The sequence below is a fragment of the Lutjanus erythropterus genome, chromosome 16 (genome assembly GCF_056507025.1).
Source record: "Lutjanus erythropterus isolate fLutEry1 chromosome 16, fLutEry1.hap2, whole genome shotgun sequence".
NCBI classification, from domain to species: domain Eukaryota; kingdom Metazoa; phylum Chordata; class Actinopteri; order Lutjaniformes; family Lutjanidae; genus Lutjanus; species Lutjanus erythropterus.
This window is the reverse complement of record NC_139332.1, coordinates 18,217,737-18,242,829: the sequence shown is the minus strand read 5'-3', so window position 1 is coordinate 18,242,829 and position 25,093 is coordinate 18,217,737. Positions and strand designations below refer to the sequence as shown.

General features: G+C 40.1%; 1 protein-coding gene across 1 annotated transcript; it reads left to right on the top strand.

Annotated features, from left to right (window-relative positions):
* Positions 1-25,093, top strand: poc1bl (POC1 centriolar protein homolog B (Chlamydomonas), like). The gene is made up of 11 exons (XM_084738693.1): positions 1-155; positions 7,749-8,200; positions 11,799-11,968; positions 13,552-13,741; positions 13,896-14,081; positions 14,869-14,986; positions 17,186-17,362; positions 18,979-19,110; positions 20,905-21,015; positions 22,226-22,378; positions 23,504-25,093. Exons 2-11 carry the CDS (start codon positions 7,815-7,817, stop codon positions 23,633-23,635), a joined length of 1,755 nt encoding a protein of 584 aa, XP_084594819.1. The 5' UTR covers positions 1-155; positions 7,749-7,814; the 3' UTR covers positions 23,636-25,093.

Genomic DNA, 25,093 nt, shown 5'->3' with positions numbered 1-25,093 from the left:
TCAGGTCGGAGCCCAACGTGGAGGAGAGAGGATGTGGGTATGCTGACATCTGCAAGCCAGAGGTTTGACTGGAAGACGACCGCCGTAGTCAGGCTGACAAACAACGGCCTTAGCAACCTCGAAGAAACTCCCGAGACATGTAACTTGTCGTCAAGGTAAACTCTGACAAACGTCGTACTTTTTTGAGAGAAACGCTCTTTTGTAACTGTCATGTGTGTCCAAAGTACAGTTTGCTTCGTGTAACTTATGCATTCCTAACTTCCTTGCTTGTTTACCAGTAAAGTCACACACTTTGGTTGGCGTTAGGTGGTTTGATAAGGAAGCTAACTTCCGCAGACATAAAAACTTACAATAGCTGACTGGTTAGCAAAGTAGTTGTCGTTTGTCGCAATGTCTCTTTTGAAAGTTGAGATTTCACATTAATCTTCTTGCTGCTGCGCTAATCATGGTGTGTATATGAGCTCTCACCCTCTCTGCTGACCACACCAAACAGTCCTGTTAATACTAACATTGGTTTAATTTGACTGTAGAAGAAGAGCGGACTTGTTGCTCAGTGTCGTGTTAATTGACTGCAGGTGTAACTCTGACAGGTTTACGCACACTTGTCTCCTTGATCTCTTCATTTTCCTCCTGACACCTGTGAAACCTCATGAAATCCCTTTGGACTTTACAAACCGATAAGATAATTTCCTAAATAATATAAGCTGGATCAATCGATATGTCTTAGAGAGCCGCGGGGCTGATATTTCATTCAGTGTAAATATGGAGGACAGGACGCTGAGCTTTACTTTTGCTTTCATGTGCAGCATTTTTGGCATCAATTTCTGCTCGAGCCTGACCCATATTGGATTTTTGCGGCTGATACCGATATTCGCGAGTAAAAGATTATCAATATATTTGGATGAATATATATAAATAAGAATTTTTTGCAGTGATTCCTCAAAAATGGTTAATACTTGTGACGTTTTGTACTGGAGGCAGGCAATCAACTTTATTGTACAAAATTATATCAGAGCACTAAAACCATACAATTTCACTGACATTTCTAATAATTATAAATAACTATAGATTAACAAAAACATACAAAGTACTATATATTAAAGGAGAAATCTGTAATATATTTACTGTATTAAATCATAAAATGACTATGAAATATCATCAGAGATTTTGGAAACATGCTAAGTTGAAATACTTGCTTTTCTGACAAAAACGCTACAGCTGTGGTGACCTTTGAATTTTCTATTCTGGCCAGTAACATCTGATTGTTTGCCTGTTTTCATCAATTAGAGTTCAAATTAATGCTGAATGTTGGCTGAATGAGTGTCTCTCTCTGAGTCTTAAGACATCTTAATTAATCTTTTACAAAGAGTAGATGTTTATAATGATTAAACTGAGCAATATGTTAATGGTGTCTGGCAGGCGGTAAGGCCAGCAGTCACTGAACTCAACTCAAAGTGTGTGAATTTCTAGAGCAGCTGGCTTTTGTTGTCGGGATAATGGGCTTATCTTTACATCGACTGAGCTTCTAAAGACCTGACCAACTTACAGTGAAGGACTGGTTGGCGCATGTTATTTTCATATTACTGTGTTGCACTCCTGGAGTGATCCTGCAGTGTTCAGCAGCCTGCCTGAGCTTCCTTGAGTCTGGGGTGGATGGGGCACAGAGAAACAACTTGCTGTGACTGTATATTGCACATTATATAGCAGTCAAACTTATTTAATATACTGTCAATGGCTTCAACTTGCTATTTGGACTAATTTATTCGGGGTGTCCCGATCCGATATTGATATTGGATATCGGTCCGATATCAGCCAAAAAACGAGTATCGGATTTTATTGGACTGCATCTAAAATCTCCGATATAAGCGCTCTGATAAGCAGTCCATTTTCCGCTCCAGCACTTCTATCCATAGGTGACTCTGGTTGCTGACTATTGTTCTCTGTTTGAGTAACATCACTTGATCAAGCCTTTTCTAACATTCACACTACAAAATAAGTAATAAAAGTATGTATGATTCGTGCTGATATCGTATCGGATCGATATCGGTATCGGCCAATACTCAAGGCTGCAATATCGGTATTGTATCGGAAGTGAAAAAATTGTATCGGGACATCCCTATAATGTATGGATGTGCAAATGTTAAATGCTGCTCCTTTAAATCTGAAATAAGAAAAAGGATCAGATATTCACAAAATGCTGCCATTAGAACTAACTAATTCACATAGGTGCATATCGGAAAACGTATATGTCTATACAGTATAGCTGTGATAGGCCAAAACTGGGCCGATACTATCAGCTGACTAATATCTGTCACGCTCTAATATGTGTTGAGGTAAGATGAGAGAAGAGAGTCGGCATTTGTCAAAGCTCTCTGTTTTACAGCACAGTTCAAGTCTGTTTGGGTTTATTTGGGTGAGTGTCAGGGACCTTGTGATGCAAAAATCACTACCCAGCTTTTACGTTAAGCCTGTCATCAGTCATGACAGCCTGGCTCCTTTAAAACACTTGCTGTCAGTAGTGTATACACAGAATGTAATCAAAAAAGAGATGTTTGTGTTGTTGAGAGGAGTCGGTGATTCTGTCTCATGGGTCTTTTACAAACTGAAAAGGGCTAACGGCTTATAGGAGAGAGTTGTTTTTCGACTGCTGTTTGTATAACCTGCTCCACTGGTGCTTGTTGGATCGTAGTAGTTGTTTGTACTTCTTTCTTGACTGGTTAATGAGGAAATGAGCCATGTATTTTACAGTATGCTCATTCCAGTCTGACCATGGAGAGCAGTTCTCATGTGCCACATAGTTAACTTCAGCACTGACATCTAAGAGAGAAGAGACTCCAACATCAAGGCAAGTTTGTTTCTTCTGCATAATTGTAACATAAATTATTGACCCATCTTTTTCTTCACTGCTCTATTTTTAAAGTCTTGTTAGTGTAACGGAGTAAAACGTGCACCGCAGATTGCAGCTCAGGAAGCAAACCTTATCCCTTGCCTGCTTTTTTTTAAGTTTCATTCCCTCTTAGCCAAAAAGTGAGGCAGGATTTAAGCTGCATCTAAGGCCCCAGTCCCCTCCTGCTCAATCCAAACAGCTCCCCAGTAAGGCTATCAGATTCAGAGAGAGTGGAAGGTGTGATGGACATCTAATAAAAGGGGGTTTTGTCCGCAGGCGTCTCCATTTTGTAACCTCAGGACTCCCGAGCCCTCTGGCCAGGGCCCAGGCTAGAGTGAAAGGGCTATGCTGCTGCCTTGAAGGACTCGCAGTGGAAATTGAGTTACATCTGACTCTGTATACCATAGCACACACACTTTTCACTTTTATTTGACAGTGCCTTCTCTGAAGCTAAATAAAGTTAAATTGCTCCCAGAGTTTGGCTGAATTAGGAAATAACCATCATTGTGCTCTGTTGTGAAGAAGGAAAAGCACAGCGTGTGTGTGTTTGTGCATCTGTATTGCTGCTAAGCCTGTCTGGCACTGGCTGGCACGAGTGTAAGTGGCACCCTGCTCTAATATTAATGCAACACAATTATGTGATTACATTCAATTCAGTGTCAACATAGCTAAGTGGTCGGTTTTTACCGCAGCCCTCTTTCAAATCTTGGCATGGTAAGCTGATCTGTCAGAGACGAATGTCTAAATTGCTGTCTTCGTGTGTCTACAAACCCAGGCTAATCCTATTTTTAAATCAGGAAAAAAGGGATCTATCCTCTTGCAAATATTCCACCCAGATTTTTGAGCAACTTCTTTTTTTGACTGACTGGAGAGAGATGGAAATGCTAAAACCTCTTTAAAATGCCTGATTCACAATCAAAGTGTGAACGAAAGGCAAGCTTAGACTTTACCGATTACTGCTTTGCTGGTTGTTATACACATGCTGGTTATTATGTGTGTAGTATCTGATGTAAAACTATTGTGGACCATATTGGTGCTGAAGAACAAGTTGTAAGTACTGCAGCCCACAGATGATTGCCACACTGTTGAACTACAGGTTAAGATTAAAACATTTCAACAGCTTGACTGATAATGTGGGTGATTAAGTCAATATTTTCTAGAAGATATTTTGGCTGAGGCTTCAAGGGAAAACATTGATGTAATCTTGTGCACAAGAGCCTTAACGCCGCTACATATTTGCTCACTTAGGCCTTTGTATTCTTTCCATAGTATAGGCCATTGATGAATAGTTTCCACCCTTGTCTATCTGGTGCTACTGATTAATGATTAATTGCAGTAATATTTTATCATATATTCTATTTTCACAAAAAATATTAAAGTCATGATGTGACATTTGTTGGGCTTTGTACCAAACAACAGAGGACAAGAACATGCTTCACACCAGGCTGTAAGTACTGCAGGACATGGCTGAATGCTACGTTGTGGAATTAGAGATTAAGATAGGAACAATGCAAAAGCTTGGCTGACAATATGAATCAGAAGATATTTATGCAGTAGCTAAAAGTGATAAGTTTGTCAGGAAACATAATCTTGTGGATTAGAGTTTATTCAGTTTATTACCAATAGTAGATGATAATACTTATGAACATGAAAATACATTCAACCCTATATTTAAAAACAAAATGGGAAAAGGAGGGAGGAATAGATATAACGGAGGAGGAGTGGGTAACAGTACGGGCATATCAATGGAAATGTAGCAGCTCACAGAGCTGGAGGGAGTTTGGTTGTAAAAGGCCTGATAAGATATTTTATTACACCTTGCCAAAAGTTTCACTATGAAGGTAACTCCCCGGCTTGCTGGAGAAACTGTGGAAATACAAATGCAAATCATTATCATGTTTTTTGGGATTGTGTGTGGAGTCACATACCTATGCAAAGTAAAATTTAATTTTTTGGACTCATACCCGATGGATGGCCAAAAAGAGACAAATATCTGTGTAGTATTTTGTTGGTGGCAGCCAAAAAAGCCCTTACAAAAAATGTCTTTCACGGGAGAGCCCAACTTTAAACATGTGGATGGACGTTGCAATGGACATTTGCAAGATGGAGAGATTGACAACGGATGTAAATTACAAGAGGGACCTATTTTTCTTACGCTGGAAGAAATGGATGGATTACATAATACCACACAAGCAGCAGCACTTTGACACTGCTAACCATAGATAATACATCATGTTTATGTAGCAATAACCACATCTCACTCCCTGTGTGTTAATGTTTATGATATGTTTTTCTTTATTTGTGTTCTTTTTGTTCTAAAAAAAAAAAAAGGGGGACATTCAGGCTGATATTCTGTGACTAATAATTGAAGTAGATGTACATACTACTTTGTCGCTGAATGTCAATAAAAAGTAAATAAGAAAAAAATGTTCACTATATTTAGAATCTTTTCATCACTTTACCTTGCCATCATACAATAACTCAAACAAACTAACTGATTTAGGCAGTGGTAATTCAGCAGCTCCTGTGTTGTGACTATGACTGTTTTTGCAAAAGGAGCATTTAGCAGGAGAAAGCAATATTTGGTTTATATAACAGCTGTCTCCTGTCAGCAAAGGCTGTCTGATGGCAAGGTGAAGTGGTGTAAATATTCTAAATATTGTGTACACTTTAGCTGCTTTTTTTAGGTGGCTAAAATATGATTTGCTGCAGACCCTGTCCACAGCAGTACATTGCTTAGCTTCCTATACTGGTAATCCTGCTGCTTCTCCAAACTGGGGATGTGCCAAACATCAAACTGTCCCTTTAATGCCTCTGAGGTATTCACAGTAATGATGCTGACATAAACAAGTGTGAACTGGCTGATCCCACGTGACGTATAAAAGCTGTGAAAATGTGCAGCAGCACAGTTGAGTAAAACCCCTCCTCGCTTAAGATTCAATGTGATGCAGTGTAACTAAAACTGCACCGTTGCAATGAAGTTCATCAGGTTAACACATCTTTCGATGGGGTACATCACAGACTCAATTTATTCAGCACATTACTGTACTGTAAGCCATAATTTAGCCTCTTCCATCTTTGCAATTTGTATTTAATGAGCATCTTAATGCAGCCCTGAGCATGCAATTATATTTATGATGGCGGCTTTGATTACTACTCGTCTGGTCTATTGGAGCGGTGTCCTTGGGGCACTTGTGAACTTAGAGGCAAACACTATCTTTCTCGTGTGTAAGTGTTTAGGTGAATAGCTTCACTTAATTGTGAATGGGTCTGTTACTTGATTAAACCACATTCTCATTGGGAGAGTCTTGATTAAAGAGCTCAATCTTGTAAATCTCCTCTTGTCAGTGGTAGTTAGTTGGTGCCATTGTTGGATTTTTCTCACAATACTTCAACCATTCCTTTCCTCTCCATTTTATGTTTCTGGCATGTTTTATTAAAAAAAAATCTTGATCATGATCATGTTTTTTTTAAAATTTCATTCTGTCTTTGTTGTTTGGATGCAGTTTTACCTGAGTCTGTTCTACAACCGCAATTCAAAAAAGTTGGTAAAATCGAAATAGAAACAATGATTTTCAAATCCTTTTTTTTACCTATATTCATTCGGAAACAGAACAAAAACAAGATATGTGGCCTATTGTTCAAACTAATAAACTTATTTATTTGTAATTCTAGTCACTCTGAATTTGATGCCTGCCACACTTTCCAAAAAGTTGGGACAGGGACAATAAAAGACAGGGAATTGTTGTGAAAAGTAGAAAAAAAACCCCAAAACAAACAAACACCTATTTGGAACACTCTACAGGTGAACAGGTTAATTGGTAACAGGTGACAGTATCATGATGGGGAATGAAAGAGGCATTCAAGCCAAAAACCATCATTGAATGCCTATAACCTTTGACCCCTTGGGTGGCACTGAATTTAAAAACCCATGTTTATATGAAGGATATTGCAAGATGGGCTCAGGAACACTTCAGAAAACCATCACAGTTTGTCGCTGCATCAACAATAAGAAGTGAAGACTCTACCCTGCAAAGACAAAGGAATACATCAACAACATCTAGAAATGCTGGCGACTTCTCTGAGGTCATCAGAGATGGACTAGTGCAAAGTGGAAAAGTGAGCTATGGTCTGACGAGTCCACATTTTCAGATTGTTATTGGAAATCATAGATGTTGTGTCCTCTGGGTTAATGAGGAAAAGGACCATCCAGATTGTTAAAAGCCTACTAGTTAAAAAGCCAGCATTTGTGATGGTGTGGGTTTTTTTTTGTTTCATGGGTAACTGTCACATCTGTGAAGGTTCCATTGATGCTGAAAGGTACATACAGGTTTTGGAACAACATATGCTGCCATCCAGACAATGTCTTTTTCAGGGATTTTGTAGTTAAACAGTGCAAGCACAAGCCTGCCTGCAGTCAAGACCTGTCTTTATCTACTGAAAATGTTTGGGGCATTATGAAGCTCAAAATACAGGAATTGGAATTAAACAAGAATGGGAAAGAATTTCACTTCCAAAACATAAACAACTGGTGTCCTGAGTTCCCAAGCACTTAATGAGTGGTGATTTAAAAAAAAGGTTGACGCAGCACAGTGGTAAACATGCCCCTGTCCCAACTTTTTTGGAAAGGTATCGAATTCAGAATGAGTGTACATTTACAAAAAACAATGAAGTTGTTTAGTTTGAACATTAAATATCTAGTTCTTGTACTGTATTCGCTGTATTCACAGTCCTAACTTTTGTAGAATCAGGGTTGTGTCTGTCTTGAGCCTCAAAGCAAATGTCAGTTTCTCCATTACAAAAATGTCACGCATCACATTAAACCAGTCTTCTAATGTGGGTGTCTCTTTCTCTTCTTCAGAGGCTTGTGTCCTGTAGGGCACCCTGAAACTCAGCCAGTCACGGTGTCTCCCTGGGCCTTTCTGTCATGAGGGGGCGTTGCTCTCGAAAACTGGGCGTGCTGGCCAAGGCTGGCTTCCTGCTCTGGCTGCTGTGGCTGGGCTACCTTCTTTTAGCACGCTCCTCTTTCCCCTCCTCTTCCGCTGTAGAGGAGGAAGACGAGGACCACGATCGTCCGGCGAGGCGAATCCCCATAGTTGAGAGCGGGGCTGATGGACAGCTGGCTCGGCCTCTTTACGTCAAGTCGTCGCCAGACAACAATGCACTGGGGGAGTGGGGCCGGGCCACACACCTGAACCTCAGCCCTGAAGAAAAGAAGCAGGAGCAGGACAGCATTGAACGCTATGCCATCAATATCTATGTCAGTGATAAGATTTCCCTCCATCGGCACATCCAAGACCATAGGATGAATGAGTAAGTAGAACAAAAAAGAATCCTAATCCAGAATGACTAGTCAGAAAATGACTAATGGACTATAACAGCCTAAGTTGACTTAAATTGTTTTTTAAGAGAATCACTTATTTTCTAAGATATGTATCTCTGACCTTGAACACTGCCTGGAGCTGATAACAATTCTACAACTGTGTCAGGGATAAATTACTCAATAGAGATTAAGTTGAGCTCTTTACTGGGCTCAGTTTTCCACTGACAGTTTGAAGCAAGGATGAAGGCTCTCATGATGCATTGCGGGGCTTATTGAAGCTGGTGTAAGCAGCTCTCTGACTGGATTTATTCCATCCAGAGTTGTTGTCCACAGCTATTCTCAGCTCAGCCTCTGTGATGAAACACAGAATGTGATGTCTTTTATTAGTAGTTTCTCTTCCGCCTTCACCTCATAACTTACTGGCTCTCTTCCTAATGAAACCCAGATGTGGTATCTATTCATGTGGTGAGAACCATCATTTGTGTCGTATGCTTATTTTATATGAAGCATCCCAGTTAAAGGGACAGTTCACCCCCAAATCAAACATGCATATTTTTTGCTCTGGCCCCCTGAAGCTTCTAATCCATCTAGATTGTTTTGGTATGATTTTGGTAAATGTCAGTCGTAGAGATGTCAAGTAAAAGTGGTAGTTGTGGTACTCAAAGCCTACCACAGAAAAAAGTAGATCCTACATGAAACTGCTCACAACAAGGTCTGTGGATTTCCTAGAGTAACTGGGTCATGATTTCTGGAAAAGGAGCCTGGTGTTGAGTTTTTCAAATGTATTTTTTGGTGAGAGGCCAGAGAAAAAATATGTAGTTTTGATTTTAGAGTGAACCTTCCCTTAAGGGGTCAATCCTCTTTAGCAGTGGATTTGTGATTACATCTAAGGGTAGATTTTCTAAATTTCTGGCTTTAAACATATCATTATAAATCGTCTAATTTGGATTTAACGGTCAATCTGTGTTAGATATTGCCCTGGGGAAACTGGAATAAACCCTTTTCCGAACGAAACACATGCATATCCAAAGGTAGGCTGATAAGATGCCTTGATTTTTCCAGCTGAAGGTTGAAAGTCAGACCCCATGTTTTATACACAGACACCGTTCAAACAAGAGATAAAATCATCAGTCCTCCAGCATAATGGCATTCCATGGTAACATTTTGTGAAAATTACAGTCACTATACCATACAAACTGTCACTTTTATGACACCCCATGATGGGTCCTTGCACTGGCAGAGTGACATTTTTGACAAGTTCACTTTTTTTTTCTTTTGCCTGTGGCCCTCTGGGGACTGGAATGAGTCAGCAAGGATGAAGTGTCATGCAGAACTCATGTGCTTGGCTGTCCGCCTGCCCATACCATGACGGAGGTGCATGATACGAGGCACAGTGGTGCTCTGTGCTATTTTTGCATGAAAAGGTTCTATTCATGATCATCAGTGTAATCTACATGAGGAAGTTGATTGCATGCATTATGACAGCAGAGAAGGCTGGATGAGACAGGATGGCATTTACCATTTTTTTTAACCATGTATACACTATAAAACAGGGAACCACAATAATGATTGAGGGGTCTAAATGACTTTATGCATAGAAATGGATATAGTCCCATGTCAGACTCTGGCTGCACGACAGTTGTGGTGACTAATTTTTTTTTTTTATTAAGGACGATTTATTTTTTCACATTATTAAACAGAATTTGACCAGTGTTCCTTAACATAACCAGTTATTGTCATTTTGTCTTTTTTTAAAATATTTTTTTCTGACAGTATATGTATTTACTCAGATGTATTTTTGCAGTTAATGATTAAGTTTATTGCAAAAATGGACTTAAATTAAATCTTAAAAAGGCTTATATATAAGTTGCTGATACGTGTAGACACTGTGATGTGGCTGAGGTATGAATGAAGGTCATCCAACAGAGAACTGCCTGCTTTACAGATGATGAATACATCCTTTTGTTGTCAAACTATTCTGAGACATACATTACCGGTTCTGTTGGCTTACATTTCCTAGCAGCAGTGTAAACAATGTGTTACGTCCTCTAAAGTTAACTTATTTTAAGGTGGTGGGTATACTCTTGTTGCATTTCTGCACGTACGCCACAGTTTACCAATGGATTACTTCATTTGACACCTTTTTTTTTTACTTCATTTTCTGCCCATCATGTGAATGGAAGTGTCACAACTTTATAGTTAAGCCTAATAGACACCTATTAATGGACTTGCTTCAAACCACTTCCAAAAAAATATCCACATCCACAAAACACTGTATGTGCCATTGACTTGATTGAGGGCTTGCAGGAGGGTGAATTAGTAAATCAATGAGCGGGTCTTACAGTTGTGACAAAAAATACAGTTTGATGCATGCATCAAAACACTGGTGGATCCACAGTATTCAAAAACAAGTTAACTTTGTCTCACCATCAAAAGTCCATACAAAAAAACAACAACGTATTCTTCAGAGTGAGACAGAGGTTAAAAAAAATTAATAGTTTCTCAGCATCCTCATGTCACACGCCTGTGTCCATCAGTGGTGATGGATGTGTGGTGATTGTGTCATTTATTTAAAAAAACAGCAACACATTGTAGTTCTTTAGAAAAGCAACAAAAAGGGGCTTCTACAGGAAGAAATCCTGAAATAATCCTTTCACATTTTATGCATTCTTTTTTATTAGATGCCACAGACCTGTAGTCCTTGTAGTCTTTTTTTTCTAGATGTGGGTACAAAAAAGATCAAGTGTGGGTTTGACAGATGTTTTTATATTTCTCAGTACTGGGTCACTTTTAACTGTATTCGATATCTTAATGGCACCTTAACGGTATTGAGTACCAGTACTCAGCCCTAATAGTTACATCAGTTTCCCCCGGGAACAGGTTTGGCGACAGATTCAATTTCTCTCCATCATGAAAGTGTTACAGCTCTGCGAACACAATTGCTGATTGGTTGTGACTAATTCTGGGGGATAACATATTTGTACTAATCCCAACCCACTTCCAACAGTGTCATATGTGGGTTGATCCTCTGGCTAAAAAATTACCAGAAGTAATTCATCCTGTGCCAGTGGTTACACTCTGTTGTACACCACTGATTCATAAAAATAGAACAGTTAGCCATTTCTCTCCTCATATTTGCTCTCCCTTCATGCCTCTTTTTGTTCTCATTCCCTCAAGCCGTTAGTTTCCAGTTTTTCACTTAAATTTCCATCCAGCGTTGCCTCTGTCCCCCTCTCTTTTCTGCTCTGCTCTCTTCATCTCTGTTTGTTCAAGTTTCTGTGGTCTCTCCCAGAGCACTGCTGTGGTATGTTGCTCACTGGTGTGATACCCCTCCCCACCCCCATCCATATTTCTGCAGCTCTTTATTGTTTTAATGACTGCCATCTGGATTAAGACCAGAAAGCTCCCCCTGCCACAATAGTTGCTGAAGCCGCTCTGGCCGTAAAAAAAACAAAAACCCAGAATTTGTGTCTTGTACAAGTTCATTCGGTACGTTGTTGCTTTCATAAATATGCACTGTATAACATTTGAACTGTTGCTTATGTCAACTGTATCTGTCACCCCCCCACACACACAAACATACCTCAGATGCCGAAGTAAGAAGTTTGACTACCGGCGTTTACCCACCACCTCTGTGATCATAGCCTTCTACAATGAGGCCTGGTCCACCCTGCTGAGGACTATCCATAGCGTCCTGGAGACCACGCCCGCCATCCTGTTGAAAGAGATCATCCTCATCGATGACTACAGCGACCGAGGTCTGACCCCCCACACTAATAAACAAACCAATGCATTAATTTTTGTTTATAGAAGTAAAACAGCTCAGGCACAAAGAGGGCTGACAGTCTTGGCCTAGTTTAACAAAGCGGACAAGCCAAACCTCAGTTGTGCTTTGATTTCTTTACACTGACAGCATGCAAGAGAACAAGTCGAATGAGACCCTGCTATATATAGAGAAGAGATGCTATCTACGAAGCAGTGAACAGATAATGCCTCTGGATATGCTCCGAAAGCAATTAGAAAAACATCCACCGAAACAAGTGTGGGCAGTTTTCCTTTAATGATGAAATAAAGTGTGGAGTTGCTTCAAGGCATACTGGAAATGTTTTGGGTCATTTTAAATGTTGATCATTATTAGGAATGAGCAGATTCTTAACAAAGTTCTCTTTTTTTTATAGCAGACTCTTATGCCTAGGCTGTTTTATATTTAATTGAAAGACAAGAAGGCAAACAAGAAGTATTGCATGTCATTGATGAGTCTTGAATGTAGCTGCACAGTGTCACCAGCATGTATGTGGCACAAGACTAAACTTCATTGTGAAAGTTCACTCCTGATCTTGGGGACAGAATATGTGAGAAAATCGTCTCAACTCAACTATCTTTTCTTTTCAGTCGTCAATAAATGGAATGTGAACTGTTTTTTGCAGACCCATGCTAACTCTGTGAATGATACGTTTTCGTCTCAGAAACTGGATATAGGAGTAGCTTGATGTCCGTCTGTCCTAATGGAATTGGTATTCTGTCACAGCTAGTCTAGTATGTGTGTAGCGGAGACATTACACCATAATGATTACTTCAGTGTGCACTGAGATGCCATGACATCATTTCCTCTCCTCTGACCACCCCGACCAAATGGAATGCTAGACATGCCACTCCCCGACCAGGACGGTTACTGCAGACAGACAGTCACTGACTGGAGGACTGACAGCTTTCTCTCATGTGTCCAACTTAGCTGAAAAGAGTCTAGCACAGCAATCTAGGTGTTGACTTCAATTGTTAGTGACCTGAAAATTTGAATCAAATCATTTTGCCTTCTGCAGCTTTTTTGGTTGAGTCATAGCCGTACTCATCAACCCAGGGATGGAGACTGCAATCCAAAACAGGAAAGACAACCAGGATATTGGCCTTATATTTATTAGGTAGCGAGAATGAATTCCAATGATGCTTTGTGTCTGCTGGAAAGTAGACAGTTGTTTGCCAATTTGGTAGCTATAACACGCCTCATAGCCAATGGTTTGGCACTAGGTTTCTATCTCTTGGCTTGTTTTGATGTTTTTTTCTGTCCTCTAGTGGCCAAAATGGTTTAAAGTAGCTCTAACGGCAAAATATGCAGGATTTCCTCCAAAAAGCGATGCATGGAACTGTGGCGGCACCTGTATGCACAGAGAAACCTGCCCTCTCCTCATACCCTCTTATTTTCTTTTGCTGCGTTCAAGACACTTTGTATCAATTTAAAACCTATAAACCTATAAAGAAAGAGAGGTTACATGTAGGATGAGGACGTAACACAACTTAAATGTTACAAACGATTATCATGTACATGTGTTTGTGTTTTAAATAGTTTACCTGAAGTCCCAGCTAGCCGAGTACATCAGTAATCTCCAGCGTGTGCGTCTCATCCGCACCAACAAAAGGGAGGGTCTGGTCCGGGCACGTCTCATCGGTGCCACCTACGCTATAGGTGATGTACTGACATTCCTGGATTGCCACTGTGAGTGCGTCCCTGGCTGGATTGAGCCTCTGCTGGAGAGGTGGGTTGAACAAATTAAATGAGAAAAAAAGCTGTCAAAGTTGTACAAACCTGAATATATATCAGATCTGAAACCAATACTAAATCAGACTTTTATATGTTTTTGCTTTCTCCTTCCTGCTCCCTGTTTTCTGTATGTTATTGTTTGTGTTTAGGATCGGTGAGAATTCCAGTACCATTGTGTGTCCAGTGATCGACACCATTGATTGGAACACCTTTGAGTTTTACATGCAAACGGATGAGCCAATGATCGGTGGTTTTGACTGGAGACTCACCTTTCAGTGGCACTCTGTCCCTGAAGTGGAACGCAAGAGGCGCAAGTCTCGCATTGACCCCATCAGGTGACAACATGATACTTCAGAAGTGCTGCTCTCATGGGAGGTCACTTTATCAGATTGGCACCAGTACCAGTGTCGAGCTCTGCTCTTAAAAATGTAATACACTGCTCACTGCTAATTTGTCACTGTACGTGTTAGATTACTATATTACTTACATACTACGTTTCCACTTCTATTACACACTATGAATGACTGATCCTTTAAACACTGGTGTCTATTAAAATTTGCCATTTTTCACAAGCACATACTGAGAACATGCCTCCTAATTATTCATCCTACTTGTAGTTTCCTCATACCTTTATTACTATCTGAAACAACACAAACCAACACTTTTTGTTTAGTTAGCTGCTACTTTTAAAGGGTAACGTCACAGAAAATCTTATGTGGTGGAAAGGCACTGCTGCATTGGCCTCCATGGGCTGAAAGGTTAGTTGTTAATCTGTTGCACTTGGTGTGGTCTGTTGTCTTTGTGACCACACCAAAGTACTGTATCAGATGTGGGCGGAGCATGTCACAACCACTACACAGCAACACAAGCATGATTATTAGCTTAAGTATAGCTAGTATTTAAGTACATCAGAAAACTTGACAAATATAATTTGGCTTTTATAAAGTTGTTTGCCTAAGAATTCAAGTTAAATGCTTTGACATTATCTATGAAATCAGACATTACATGCAGATATTTATCACAACAATAATCATATTAATGTCCCATTATTGGAATATAATTTATCATAATTTATTTGTCTTGCATCCTTAATAGTCACCTTTCTGTCACTGTTTCTCCCAGGTCTCCAACAATGGCCGGTGGACTATTTGCTGTGAGCAAGACCTACTTTGAGTACCTGGGCACATATGACATGGGTATGGAGGTGTGGGGAGGAGAAAACCTGGAGCTCTCCTTCAGGGTGAGTTCTGTTCTCCTTAAGTGAGCAGATTTACCACTATTTACCACTGAGCTGCTACTTAGCAAAATGAGACCAGAGTGAGGCTTTTAAAACTGTTGGGAAAGAGTGACTAATCTAACTGGCTTCATTACCAAAATCTCTTACTCACAGACAGAACATCCGTTGACTCAGCTTGTTTGCTACTGTGACACAGAAACATCAGTGAATTGAGGTTTATTGTCATTTCATTACCAAAGGAAACCTTTTCATGGCTGCTGATCCTTCAATTCATCCGTCTAACAGCAAACTGTCAGTGGGTAATTGATGTTAGAGATACACATGTCAGTGTCAGATCACAGTCGGCCATGGCATCTGAAACTGCACCCTGATATTGGCTGATGCCTTGTTGTGACGTTGGTGTCTCTTTTCACTTGTCTGCGTCAATCAAATTGGCACAGATTTTTGGCTATGTGTGAGTTTGTAGCAGGAGCATCCAGGGGTAGGTAATGTGAATTTTGTGTGTATGATTTATAGTGTGTATGTGGTTTCAGTGTGAAGACGAATGGGCTGCTCCCCTGAGGGATGCGTTATGCATGTGGAAATAAAAATGCCTCTCACTGGGACTTTTTGCCATACATAATTTATGTTTAGTGAATTGCCTTTCAACCCTGTTTTTGGAGTGCTAAAAAGATATGGTGCAGAGTAAAGTGCCCGGTGAATTAAGATGGAAGGGACTGTCATTTAATGGCTGTTTGACTATGAATATATGACAACGACTTTGCCTTGTGTGATTGGAGCAGAGCTGAGCCAAGTATTAAGAAAGACTATGTTAACAGCCTTTCATTCTGAAAGGATGTTGTTTTTGCCTTTTTGTTTTTCTATGCTGGAAGATCAAGCAATTATACAATGCAAATTTATACCATAAATCAGAGCTGTTTTAAAATGCAGTCGTATGACTCACGGGGGGGTTTAATTTTCATGGTAAGTTTGAAGGTAAAGAGCTTACAGCTTTGTTTGTCATTCAGAGAGGATTTCTAGCATGGCAATAGTCACCATAAACAATATTGTTCTATTTGTATTAAGGTTTGTATCCTCCTTCAATGAGACATTTAGGCTTATGTATTTTTGGGCAAAAATAGTATAAAAGTATAATTTAATATATCCCTACGCACTGATCCCATCATTTATTAGGTTGAGAAATTTACTAGCTGCTTCTTACAAACTACCTGCTAGTTTATTGGCAGGTATGTCAAACATGAAGGACAGACACACGTGCCAAAGTTCACCTATTGTTGTGGCATATTTTAACACATGATGTACAATAGACATTGTACTTGGTTAATAATAACCATATCCACAAAACTGCTGATTCTCTGATTCTGCCAGGTATTTTACAGTCCTTCTTCAATGACCGTGTTTACATACACAAAATATTCTGGTGTTTGCCCTTATTCCTACCTATACTTTCTTCCTGCTTCTTCCTTCCTTAATACAATATTTCCACTAGCTGCTTACATGGTTAATGAAAATTAACATGGCACTAATATTCCCATTTACATGCCGCTGTGCATACGTTTTTCATTTTTGTGTCAAAATACTATTTTTTTCAAGCTTTCCCACCATTTTACAGCCTACCATTTTTCATTCATTCAGCCTCCCTCTGGTAGCTTTTGTTGTTGTGTTATTTGTGCATATACAGAAACCTGTCTTTCCAGTCCAGTCTTTCATAGTGTTTAAAAGTAGGTGTGTTCCCCCTTCTAACCAGAAATGTGGGCTTTTCTTGTAATGCTGGTTCTGATAGAAAGGTGTCAGAACACACAGTGCATCGCAGTTTGTTGTGTGTGGGGCTGCATAGCCACAAACCAGTCAGGGCGCCCATGCTGACCCCTGTGCACCGCTGAAAGTGCCAACAATGGGCACGTGAGCATCAGAACTGGACCACGGAGCAATGGAAGAAGGTGGCCTGCTCTGAAGAATCACATTTTCTTTTACACCATGTGTGTCTAAATAATCGTGGGAACTGTGCATGTAAACATAGTCAGTATTTATTCTTGTAGTGGGGATAGTGTACAGGGATTAGGTATGCCTGGTTTACAGGATTATTTAACCATAAAAATATATAAGCTGTACTCTACTGAACATTAAAAAGCAATATCATGAGGTAGAAGGAAACTAAAGACATCTCCACTATAGTATGTCATATGTTTAACCCCCCTTCAGGTGTGGCAGTGTGGGGGCAGCCTGGAGATTCACCCCTGCTCTCACGTGGGCCACGTGTTTCCTAAAAAGGCCCCTTATGCACGACCCAACTTCCTCCAGAATACTGTACGAGCTGCAGAGGTTTGGATGGACTCTTATAAACAACACTTCTACAACAGGAATCCCCCAGCCAGAAAGGTAGGGCATGAACCGAGTTTTTTTTAAACAATGTGTGTCTAGCTACGCGTGCTGCTGGGAATGCGAGAAGTTGACCTCAGAGTACTCCCTGAATTTTATTTGGACAAATATGTTCTCTAGGCCCTGAGCTCTTCTGTTAGTTTCCCTGTTCCACACTTGTTTTTATTTAACTGGTACTAAATGGATGCACCAATCAGCACCATGTTAATATGGTGCAGAGAGTGGCTTATCTGTGATGCTAGATTTAGATGTTTCATATGATATAATTCACCCGGCTGTCTAGGTGTCAACATATAATGAAACACTGTCTGTCTGACTGGGTCAGGCCGTATGTGTGAGAGGGTGTGCACGAGTGACAAGCATGCAGTACGTGTGCCGTGTGCCTCTCAGGTTCTGAGTATTGGGCTTCATCAAAAATTCATGTATCTCAGTTTCACCTATCTGAAAAAAGTACATTATTAATGTCAGGGATCTTTGATCAAACAATAAATTACCTGGTCAGGGGGAGATTGAACACAGCACTGCCAGACCAGATCAGCAGCTCCAAATCTAATATGCTGCTGTCGTAATATATTAGCAGACTGCAGCGCTACAGACAGTATTTGTTTTTCATTAAATAACTTGTAGTGTCCTACAGATTTGTTGTTCCAATTATTTACATACCTGTGTGATTTTCACAAAAATACCCAGCATTAATTTTTGAGTGTTTGTATTTTGGATTATTTTTGAAAGGGAGACTCAACTGTGGAGAAGAGGTGAGGTTTTGTTACCTTTGCACAGAAGCAGCTGGTCAAAATGTCCTTCAGAGGGACACTTTTTACTTTTATACTTTAAGTACATGTCAGGACCTGAACTTTTTCAACTTAATTTGATTAAAGGGGTTGAATCAGTACTTCTACTTCTACTGGAGTCTTTTTTACACAAGTATCTGTACTTGTACTTGAGTAAGACTGTATGTACTTTTGTCACCTCTGCTTGAAACACTTGCCGGGGCATTGTGGTTATGACTCAAATGTATCTGTGAGACCTGCTGGAGTAGTTAGACTCTACCCTCAGGCAGTGTAAAGGTATAAGGTGTGTTCATGTCTTGGACTTTGATTTGCTTAAGGTGGAACTCCACACCTCAGTAAACACAGCTATCTAGGTGCAGCCAATCACCTGCTAGTTTGTTGTGTGGTGATATAATTAGGTCAAGGCCTCTTGTGTGTAGGATGCGGCTGTCATATCCAGGATGTAAATAATTACTTTTGTTTTTAAATATTTAATCAGAATCAGAAATACTTTCTTGATCCCAGGGGGAAATTGGGTTAGGTCACAGTCAAGAACAGAATTTAAGCTTGGGGAAATATAAGAAAATAAGAAGTATGTAAAAATATATACATTATACTACAACAGTGGACATAAACAATGAATATAAACAATAATTCTGAAACTGCTGAAAAAGAAGAGTGTGTTAAAATAAGAGAATATTATAAATAATGGTATAAATAATTCATTTAGATGTATGTTTAGTAAACTGAACCATCCTCTCCTGCAGGCAAAATGTAACTTGTTTATAAAGATTTTCACTCACAGTTTCTGAAAGATGACTCATTCATTGTGTGCTTACTTCACAGGAGTCCTATGGGGATATCTCAGAGCGGCTGCTGCTGAGGGAGAGGCTGAAATGCAACAGTTTCGACTGGTACCTGAAGAATATCTACCCTGACCTACATGTACCTGAGGACAGGGCAGGCTGGCATGGGGCTGTGAGTATCTGCTATCCACTGTAACTGTATTCCACTGTTTATCCTTTTTACAATCAAAGTGCAGCACCAGTGTTTAATTTATAGGAATCACATATTTTGTGCTTGTTTGCACCAGCCTAGTTACTGAAGTCAAAAAGAAATTGTGTTGCAGCTTTGTCTTGCTTTTTAAAATCATTTTTTGTCTGAAACTGGGTCGTAGGAAGGGTCACGATAAGGGAAAATCCTTTTGAAAGTGAGAAGGCTTTCAAACCCATTTGGACTGGGATCAAGACCATTATAATCCAGACACCTGGTGGAGTATTCAATTCGTGGTTGGTTCGATGTTGGGTTTTAAAATTATTAAATTTCAGCCACCATGATGGTACCCATTCTGTCTGAAGAAAAAAGAACAATCCCTGAGGGATTTCTTAGGCCTCAACTTACAAACATCCATCACCTTGCTTTTTTGCTATTTGTTTTACCCTGACTGCAGTTGCATGTTCTGTGGCAGAGATTCTCAAGCAATGTACTGATGTGAACAGGGTCAGCAACAAAATGTTTTTTAACCACTTAAGAAAAGGCCTCCTAAAAAAAGTCAGTATCATTTGAAGTAGAATATTTTCACTGCTTTACTTTGCCATTAGGCAGCTTTTTCAGACAAGCGACTGCAGTTTTATAAGCCAAATATCACTCTGTCTCAAAACAACCAGACTCCATAGGCAAAATAAGTAATTTTACCCTGCAGAGCACAGGAATTTCTTGCCTTAATCATTTACTTTGTTTGTATTATTATCTAACTTTGGTGTGTTAAAAGGTTAGTTTGGATTCACTGAAGTCATATTATAATGCAAACAAACTAACAGATTGAGGCAGCTGTAGACCAGCAACTCTCATGTTCTGCAAGGTAAAATTACTGATTTTGCTACAGAGTTTAGTTGGTTTGCCTTAGTAACCACAGTCCCCTGTCAGAAAAGGCTGTCCGACTGCAAAGTAAAGTTGTGAAAATATTCTGAATATTGGTACACTTAAACTGACATTACTTTTCTTTAGATGGACCTTTTTTAAGTGGCAAAAATATCTTTTGCTACTGATCCTGTCCACAGCAGTTGCTTGCTTACAAACTGAGGACACGCCAACCGCAATCTACTGTAGGTAATACACTAACAATTAATAATTACCTCATCCAACCCCACATCAAATAATCTGAACTATCCCATTAATAGGTGATATATGGTTGACTGAATGAGCTATATGTTTGATTGTTGTATAAGAATCTCAGCTGATACTTCAACAAATAATTTTTTATTTTCTAAATCTGTTTGTTAAAAAAAATTACATCATGATAATTTAAATGAATGAATCTGAAAACCTTTCACAACCCCTGGGGGTTTCTGGGCCTGTATTTGAGAACTACTGATGCGTGCAACAACGGCACTGTCCAAAAATCTGAAATGGTATTTTTCTGTGTTCACGCCTACAGTACCAATAATGACATAACCTGAAAATATGGCATTTTCTCAGCGGTAGGAATATCGGCATTTTAATTTGAAAGCATGAGAAAGTAAAAACTGGTAAAAGTATTTCAAATTGATTACTTAATAGGTGTGTGTTGATGTGGAAAATAAGCAAACAGCAGGAGAAAGTCTGTTGTGATATTTTGGAGCCTCATTTCATCAGAGGACTGAATCTACCAGCTGCAGTGGTGCTGTTCTGTGTGACCTTACAGCCTGACCTGCCTCACACAAATCAATAATATATTTATTGTTATTTATTTATTTGTTTAATATTTATTTACTCTTGCTCTCCTCCCGCCAGGTGCGGAGCTTAGGGATACACTCTGAGTGTCTGGACTACAACGCTCCCGAGCACAGCCCCACTGGTGCCCACCTCTCCCTGTTCGGCTGCCACGGCCAGGGAGGCAACCAGGTGCATTAGGCGTTTCACACGTTTATTCTGTCTTCCTCCATTCTCTCTCTGTCTCGTGCACGTTTTCTCTCCTGCCACAATCTCACAACCTCTCTTGGCCCAGTGGGAGATATATCTTGAAATGTCAACACTTTCTGCTAACCCCTAAAACGAGCTGCCACAGTTGATTCACACCAGAAAATTGCTCTCTGCTGGTGTGTCCAGCATGACTTGAATGTAATGAAGGGAAAAGTAAGTTTGGTATTGTATCCTCATATGCCTAAAAATATCGTGCAATTGAATCAGTGGTACTTTTAAGCTGAATGCCTGCCATCTCTGGTGATGGATGGTTTAGGAACCAGCAGATTATTTGTCTGTGAGGATGTATATTTAATGTTGCAGTCAGACAATAGGCAGAGCTCCTTTCTGTGAATCTCCAACCTGCTTGATATCTCTGATTACCCCACTGATGCACCGCATCAGGTGTCCCCAGTCACAAAAAAGCACCATGTGTGAGTGAAAATCAATGTTTGAATGGCTCTCTGCTGAAACAAAAACCTGAGGGCCCTTCACCGCCTCCCTCCTGCTCCCCCCCTTCCCTGGCCCACATAAGAACCCAGGTTCCATTTAAAAGATACATGAGCCTTGCAGGCAGAATGAATGGCACAGCCTGGGTAAATAAGTTTGAAGCCAGACACAGGGGCCCCGAGTGAGTCTTTTATTAGAAACTACCATTACGGGCCCCGATGCGCCTGAAAGATGTATGAGATATGAAAAGAAGGATGGGGAAGTATGAAGATTGATTACCTGACCCTCTGTTTAACGGGTAGGCTAGGGAGTGTTGCATCCTGGAGGGGGGGGTGAGTTGGGTTTGTGTTCATGTTCATGTCTGGTTGACTGAGAGGGCAAAGTTCCTACTGATGAGGTCCCTCGACACACACAAAGACACGCCATGCAACGGGAGCTTAGCCAGGACTTGATACCACAGCAAAGTCAGAGGAAAACAATCCTGTTCTCCTAGTAGAAAAAAAAACATGCCAAACTGCATGACTGTGCTTGTTGAAAGGTTGTTAATAAACCGGAGAGATTAAGGTAGAAAGAGACATGCATTTTGATCTCAGCAACTGCTCTTCTTCCAGTCAGGGTTCTTTTCAAAGTCATTTCATGGCAAAGAATCACATATTCAGTGTGTATATACGGAGTAAATAAGCACGTCTCTCCTCTGTTCCAGTACTTTGAATACACATCGCAAAAGGAGATCCGGTTCAACTCTGTGACGGAGCTGTGTGCCGAAGTACTGGATGGACAGACCTCCATTGGGATGAGGCACTGCCCGAGTGATGGGGAGGTCAAACCTACCAGTATTATCTGGGAGTTCAAAAAGGTAGGGGTCACACACAAGTACTCCCCAGTCATAGGTGTCATTTACACTGGGGATACTGGGGACATGTCGCTTTTTAAAAATGGTTGAAAATGTTCCACAAGCTTAGTTTTTAACTAAACTCACTAACATTTGGTTTTTGTCTTCAGTGGGAAAGGGTACAATTGTCATTCAATCCCAGGTCAAATGACTCTGCAGTAGTCATGGGTATTCATCAGCTCCAGTTCTGATCAATAAACATTGCATAACTTCTTAATATTAAACATACCCTGTTATTTTGTTCTGTCTAAAAGCTTTTATTATGAGGCTGCAGAATGGGAAATGTTGGGTTTTCACCAGCAGCGACTGAACACAAGTCCTGAAAGTGAAAATGAAATGTAAAATAAAGCCGATAACCTGAAAGTAAAAACAGCGGTGCAGGAAAGAAACGAAACTTCAAATCACAGAGATTCAGTTAGAAGCTACAAAAGTACTGAGAACTGAACACACACAAGTAAAACTAAAAACATCTATCTCTCTGTTCTCCTGCTTTCCAGCACACATCAGACAAAGAAAACACATAATGGCAAACGGGTCTACTGGCAATGGGAAAGAAGTCGATTGCCTGTTTTTTGTTTAATTTTGTTAAAACCTGCATATATGTGCCAATTTTTGTATAAAAATGGTTTAACAAAACAACACTAAGATTTTTTTGTTTGCATACAAGAAAACAGGTAATGAGCCATGACTGGTCAAACTTTACTCATGAACTCTTGTGAACTCTGTTTCTCTGTTGTAAAAGCCTGCAGCACCAAAAAACAAAAAACGAAATTTTTATTATCCCAAGTTAACAACATTCCTTCAGTTGTTTGTTTTCTCATTTTAGGGTATTGATTTTGGACATCGGTCGTTGGGCTGACTGACATGCACTAATGCTTTCTACAGTAGATGTGATATTTGCATGACCACTGATGTCATACCGCTCGTACCATTACATTGCCAAAATCGCATTTGTTGAAGACCATTGAAAAAAATGTTTTTTCTTCTGAGCCTTTATGTCCCCAGCACTTTTCAACACAAAGTGACGTCCTTGACCCCAAAATTCACCTTTACACCTTTAATTTAAACCCTCTCCTTAAATCCTTTCAGGACGGGACCATCTACCACCCTCACTCAGACATGTGTGTGACAGCCTACCGCACACAAGAGGGCCGCACGGATGTCCAGATGAGGCGGTGTACCCCGGGAGACAAGAACCAGCAGTGGAAGTTTGAGTGGTAGGAGGAGGAAGAGAGAAAGTAGCAGGGAACCTCAAGTGACCTTGTTTTACCATAGTGCAATTACTACGATGGATGTCTTCTTTGCTGCTCCCAGTTCTCTCGCCCTCCAAGTCTGCACTCCACTTTTGAATGGGAATGGCGACCAAATAAAAGGTGGTGGAAAAAAAAAGTCACTTTAAGCCAATGATTCACCCAATTCAGCGCTTTTATACCCACATGATCGACTGAATAAGTGCAGATTGCGGCGGAGTGAATGAGAATTGCAAGGAGAGGTTCATTTGGTCTTTTTGAAGCAGACCAGCTGGACTTTCACTTTTCACGTTGCTTTCATCCAAGTGCCTCTGCAACCAAAATGGAGTCCAGCGCACATCTGAAGTGTCATTTATATATTGTCATGTGTTCTTCTTTCATCTAATGCAACAACTTGAAAGCAGTGTAAACTGACTTGACTGTCCAGCACATGAAAGAAGTGCCTTTCAACAAGATCAGACAAAAAAAAAAAACCTACATGCTGCACTACAAAATGTTACCTTCATGTGCAATTAATATTAATTATTATTGTTAAAATCCTGCTTGTATGTTTTGTAGTTGTCAAAAAATAACAGATTGAAAGACTGCTCAAAGAAGACACGTCAGGAATGTAAGGTCAGCAGCGTTTTTGCCCCAAAACAGCTACTTCCTAACATGCTCCATCATGTGAGAGGGAAAAGTGGAGAGAGAGAGCAGCGGTCATACTAGACTGCTTCTCAATCCTGTCTCTTGTCTGTCTGTGGAGCCCGTTTCATGGTAGAATGCTGCCTGAACAAGACTTGAAGCATTCATTAAGCATTTGTACTAAGTGCAATTTGCCCTAGAGGGCTCAGCAAAATGACAGGAATGTTGTAATCTATTCTTCCCTGTTATGTAAAATTAAGAATACCTTTCAAACTCATCTGTCACTGTGCCTTTGAAAAGGTTGTCATCCCAAAAAGAACTTGTTTGTGCCGAAATTAAATGTGCCAGTGGATGTCAAATGTATTTAGAACATTTAAAATGCTAAAAAACTAAAACAACACTGGCTTGATGCACTTGATTTTGTTTAGACACAAAAAGCCTTAGGTAGCGCCTGTTTAATTTAATCCTTCAACTTGGCTGTGCCACACTGTTTTGTTAAGACTCCTGTGTGTAAACTGTACTTGAAACAGCATCAAAAATACTCCTGTGTTGTTGTTTTTTTTTTCCCCACTGAAGTCCCTGTCGGTGTTCCTACTGGGATTCAAGGACCAAGAGATGCAGCAGTGTGACTGATGTTGAGATGTTGTTGAAAAGCAGCTGTATTTGCCGAAGCCTGCTTATCACTGAGCAATGTTTGTCATCTGTTGTCCTTTGACTTCATGAATATGAAATATTCACGTGTTGAGGGATACATTGGGTAAACATGGGAAAGGACTAATGTTTTGCATTTCCTTTTGTAAATAAT

Coding starts and splice junctions, on each gene's coding strand:
- poc1bl (XM_084738693.1), top strand. CDS start 7,815: ATGAGGGGGCGTTGCTCTCGAAAACTGGGCGTGCTGGCCAAGGCTGGC. Junction 13,742..13,895: donor ATTGAGCCTCTGCTGGAGAG/GTGGGTTGAACA, acceptor GTTTGTGTTTAG/GATCGGTGAGAATTCCAGTA. Junction 17,363..18,978: donor GGAATCCCCCAGCCAGAAAG/GTAGGGCATGAA, acceptor CTTACTTCACAG/GAGTCCTATGGGGATATCTC.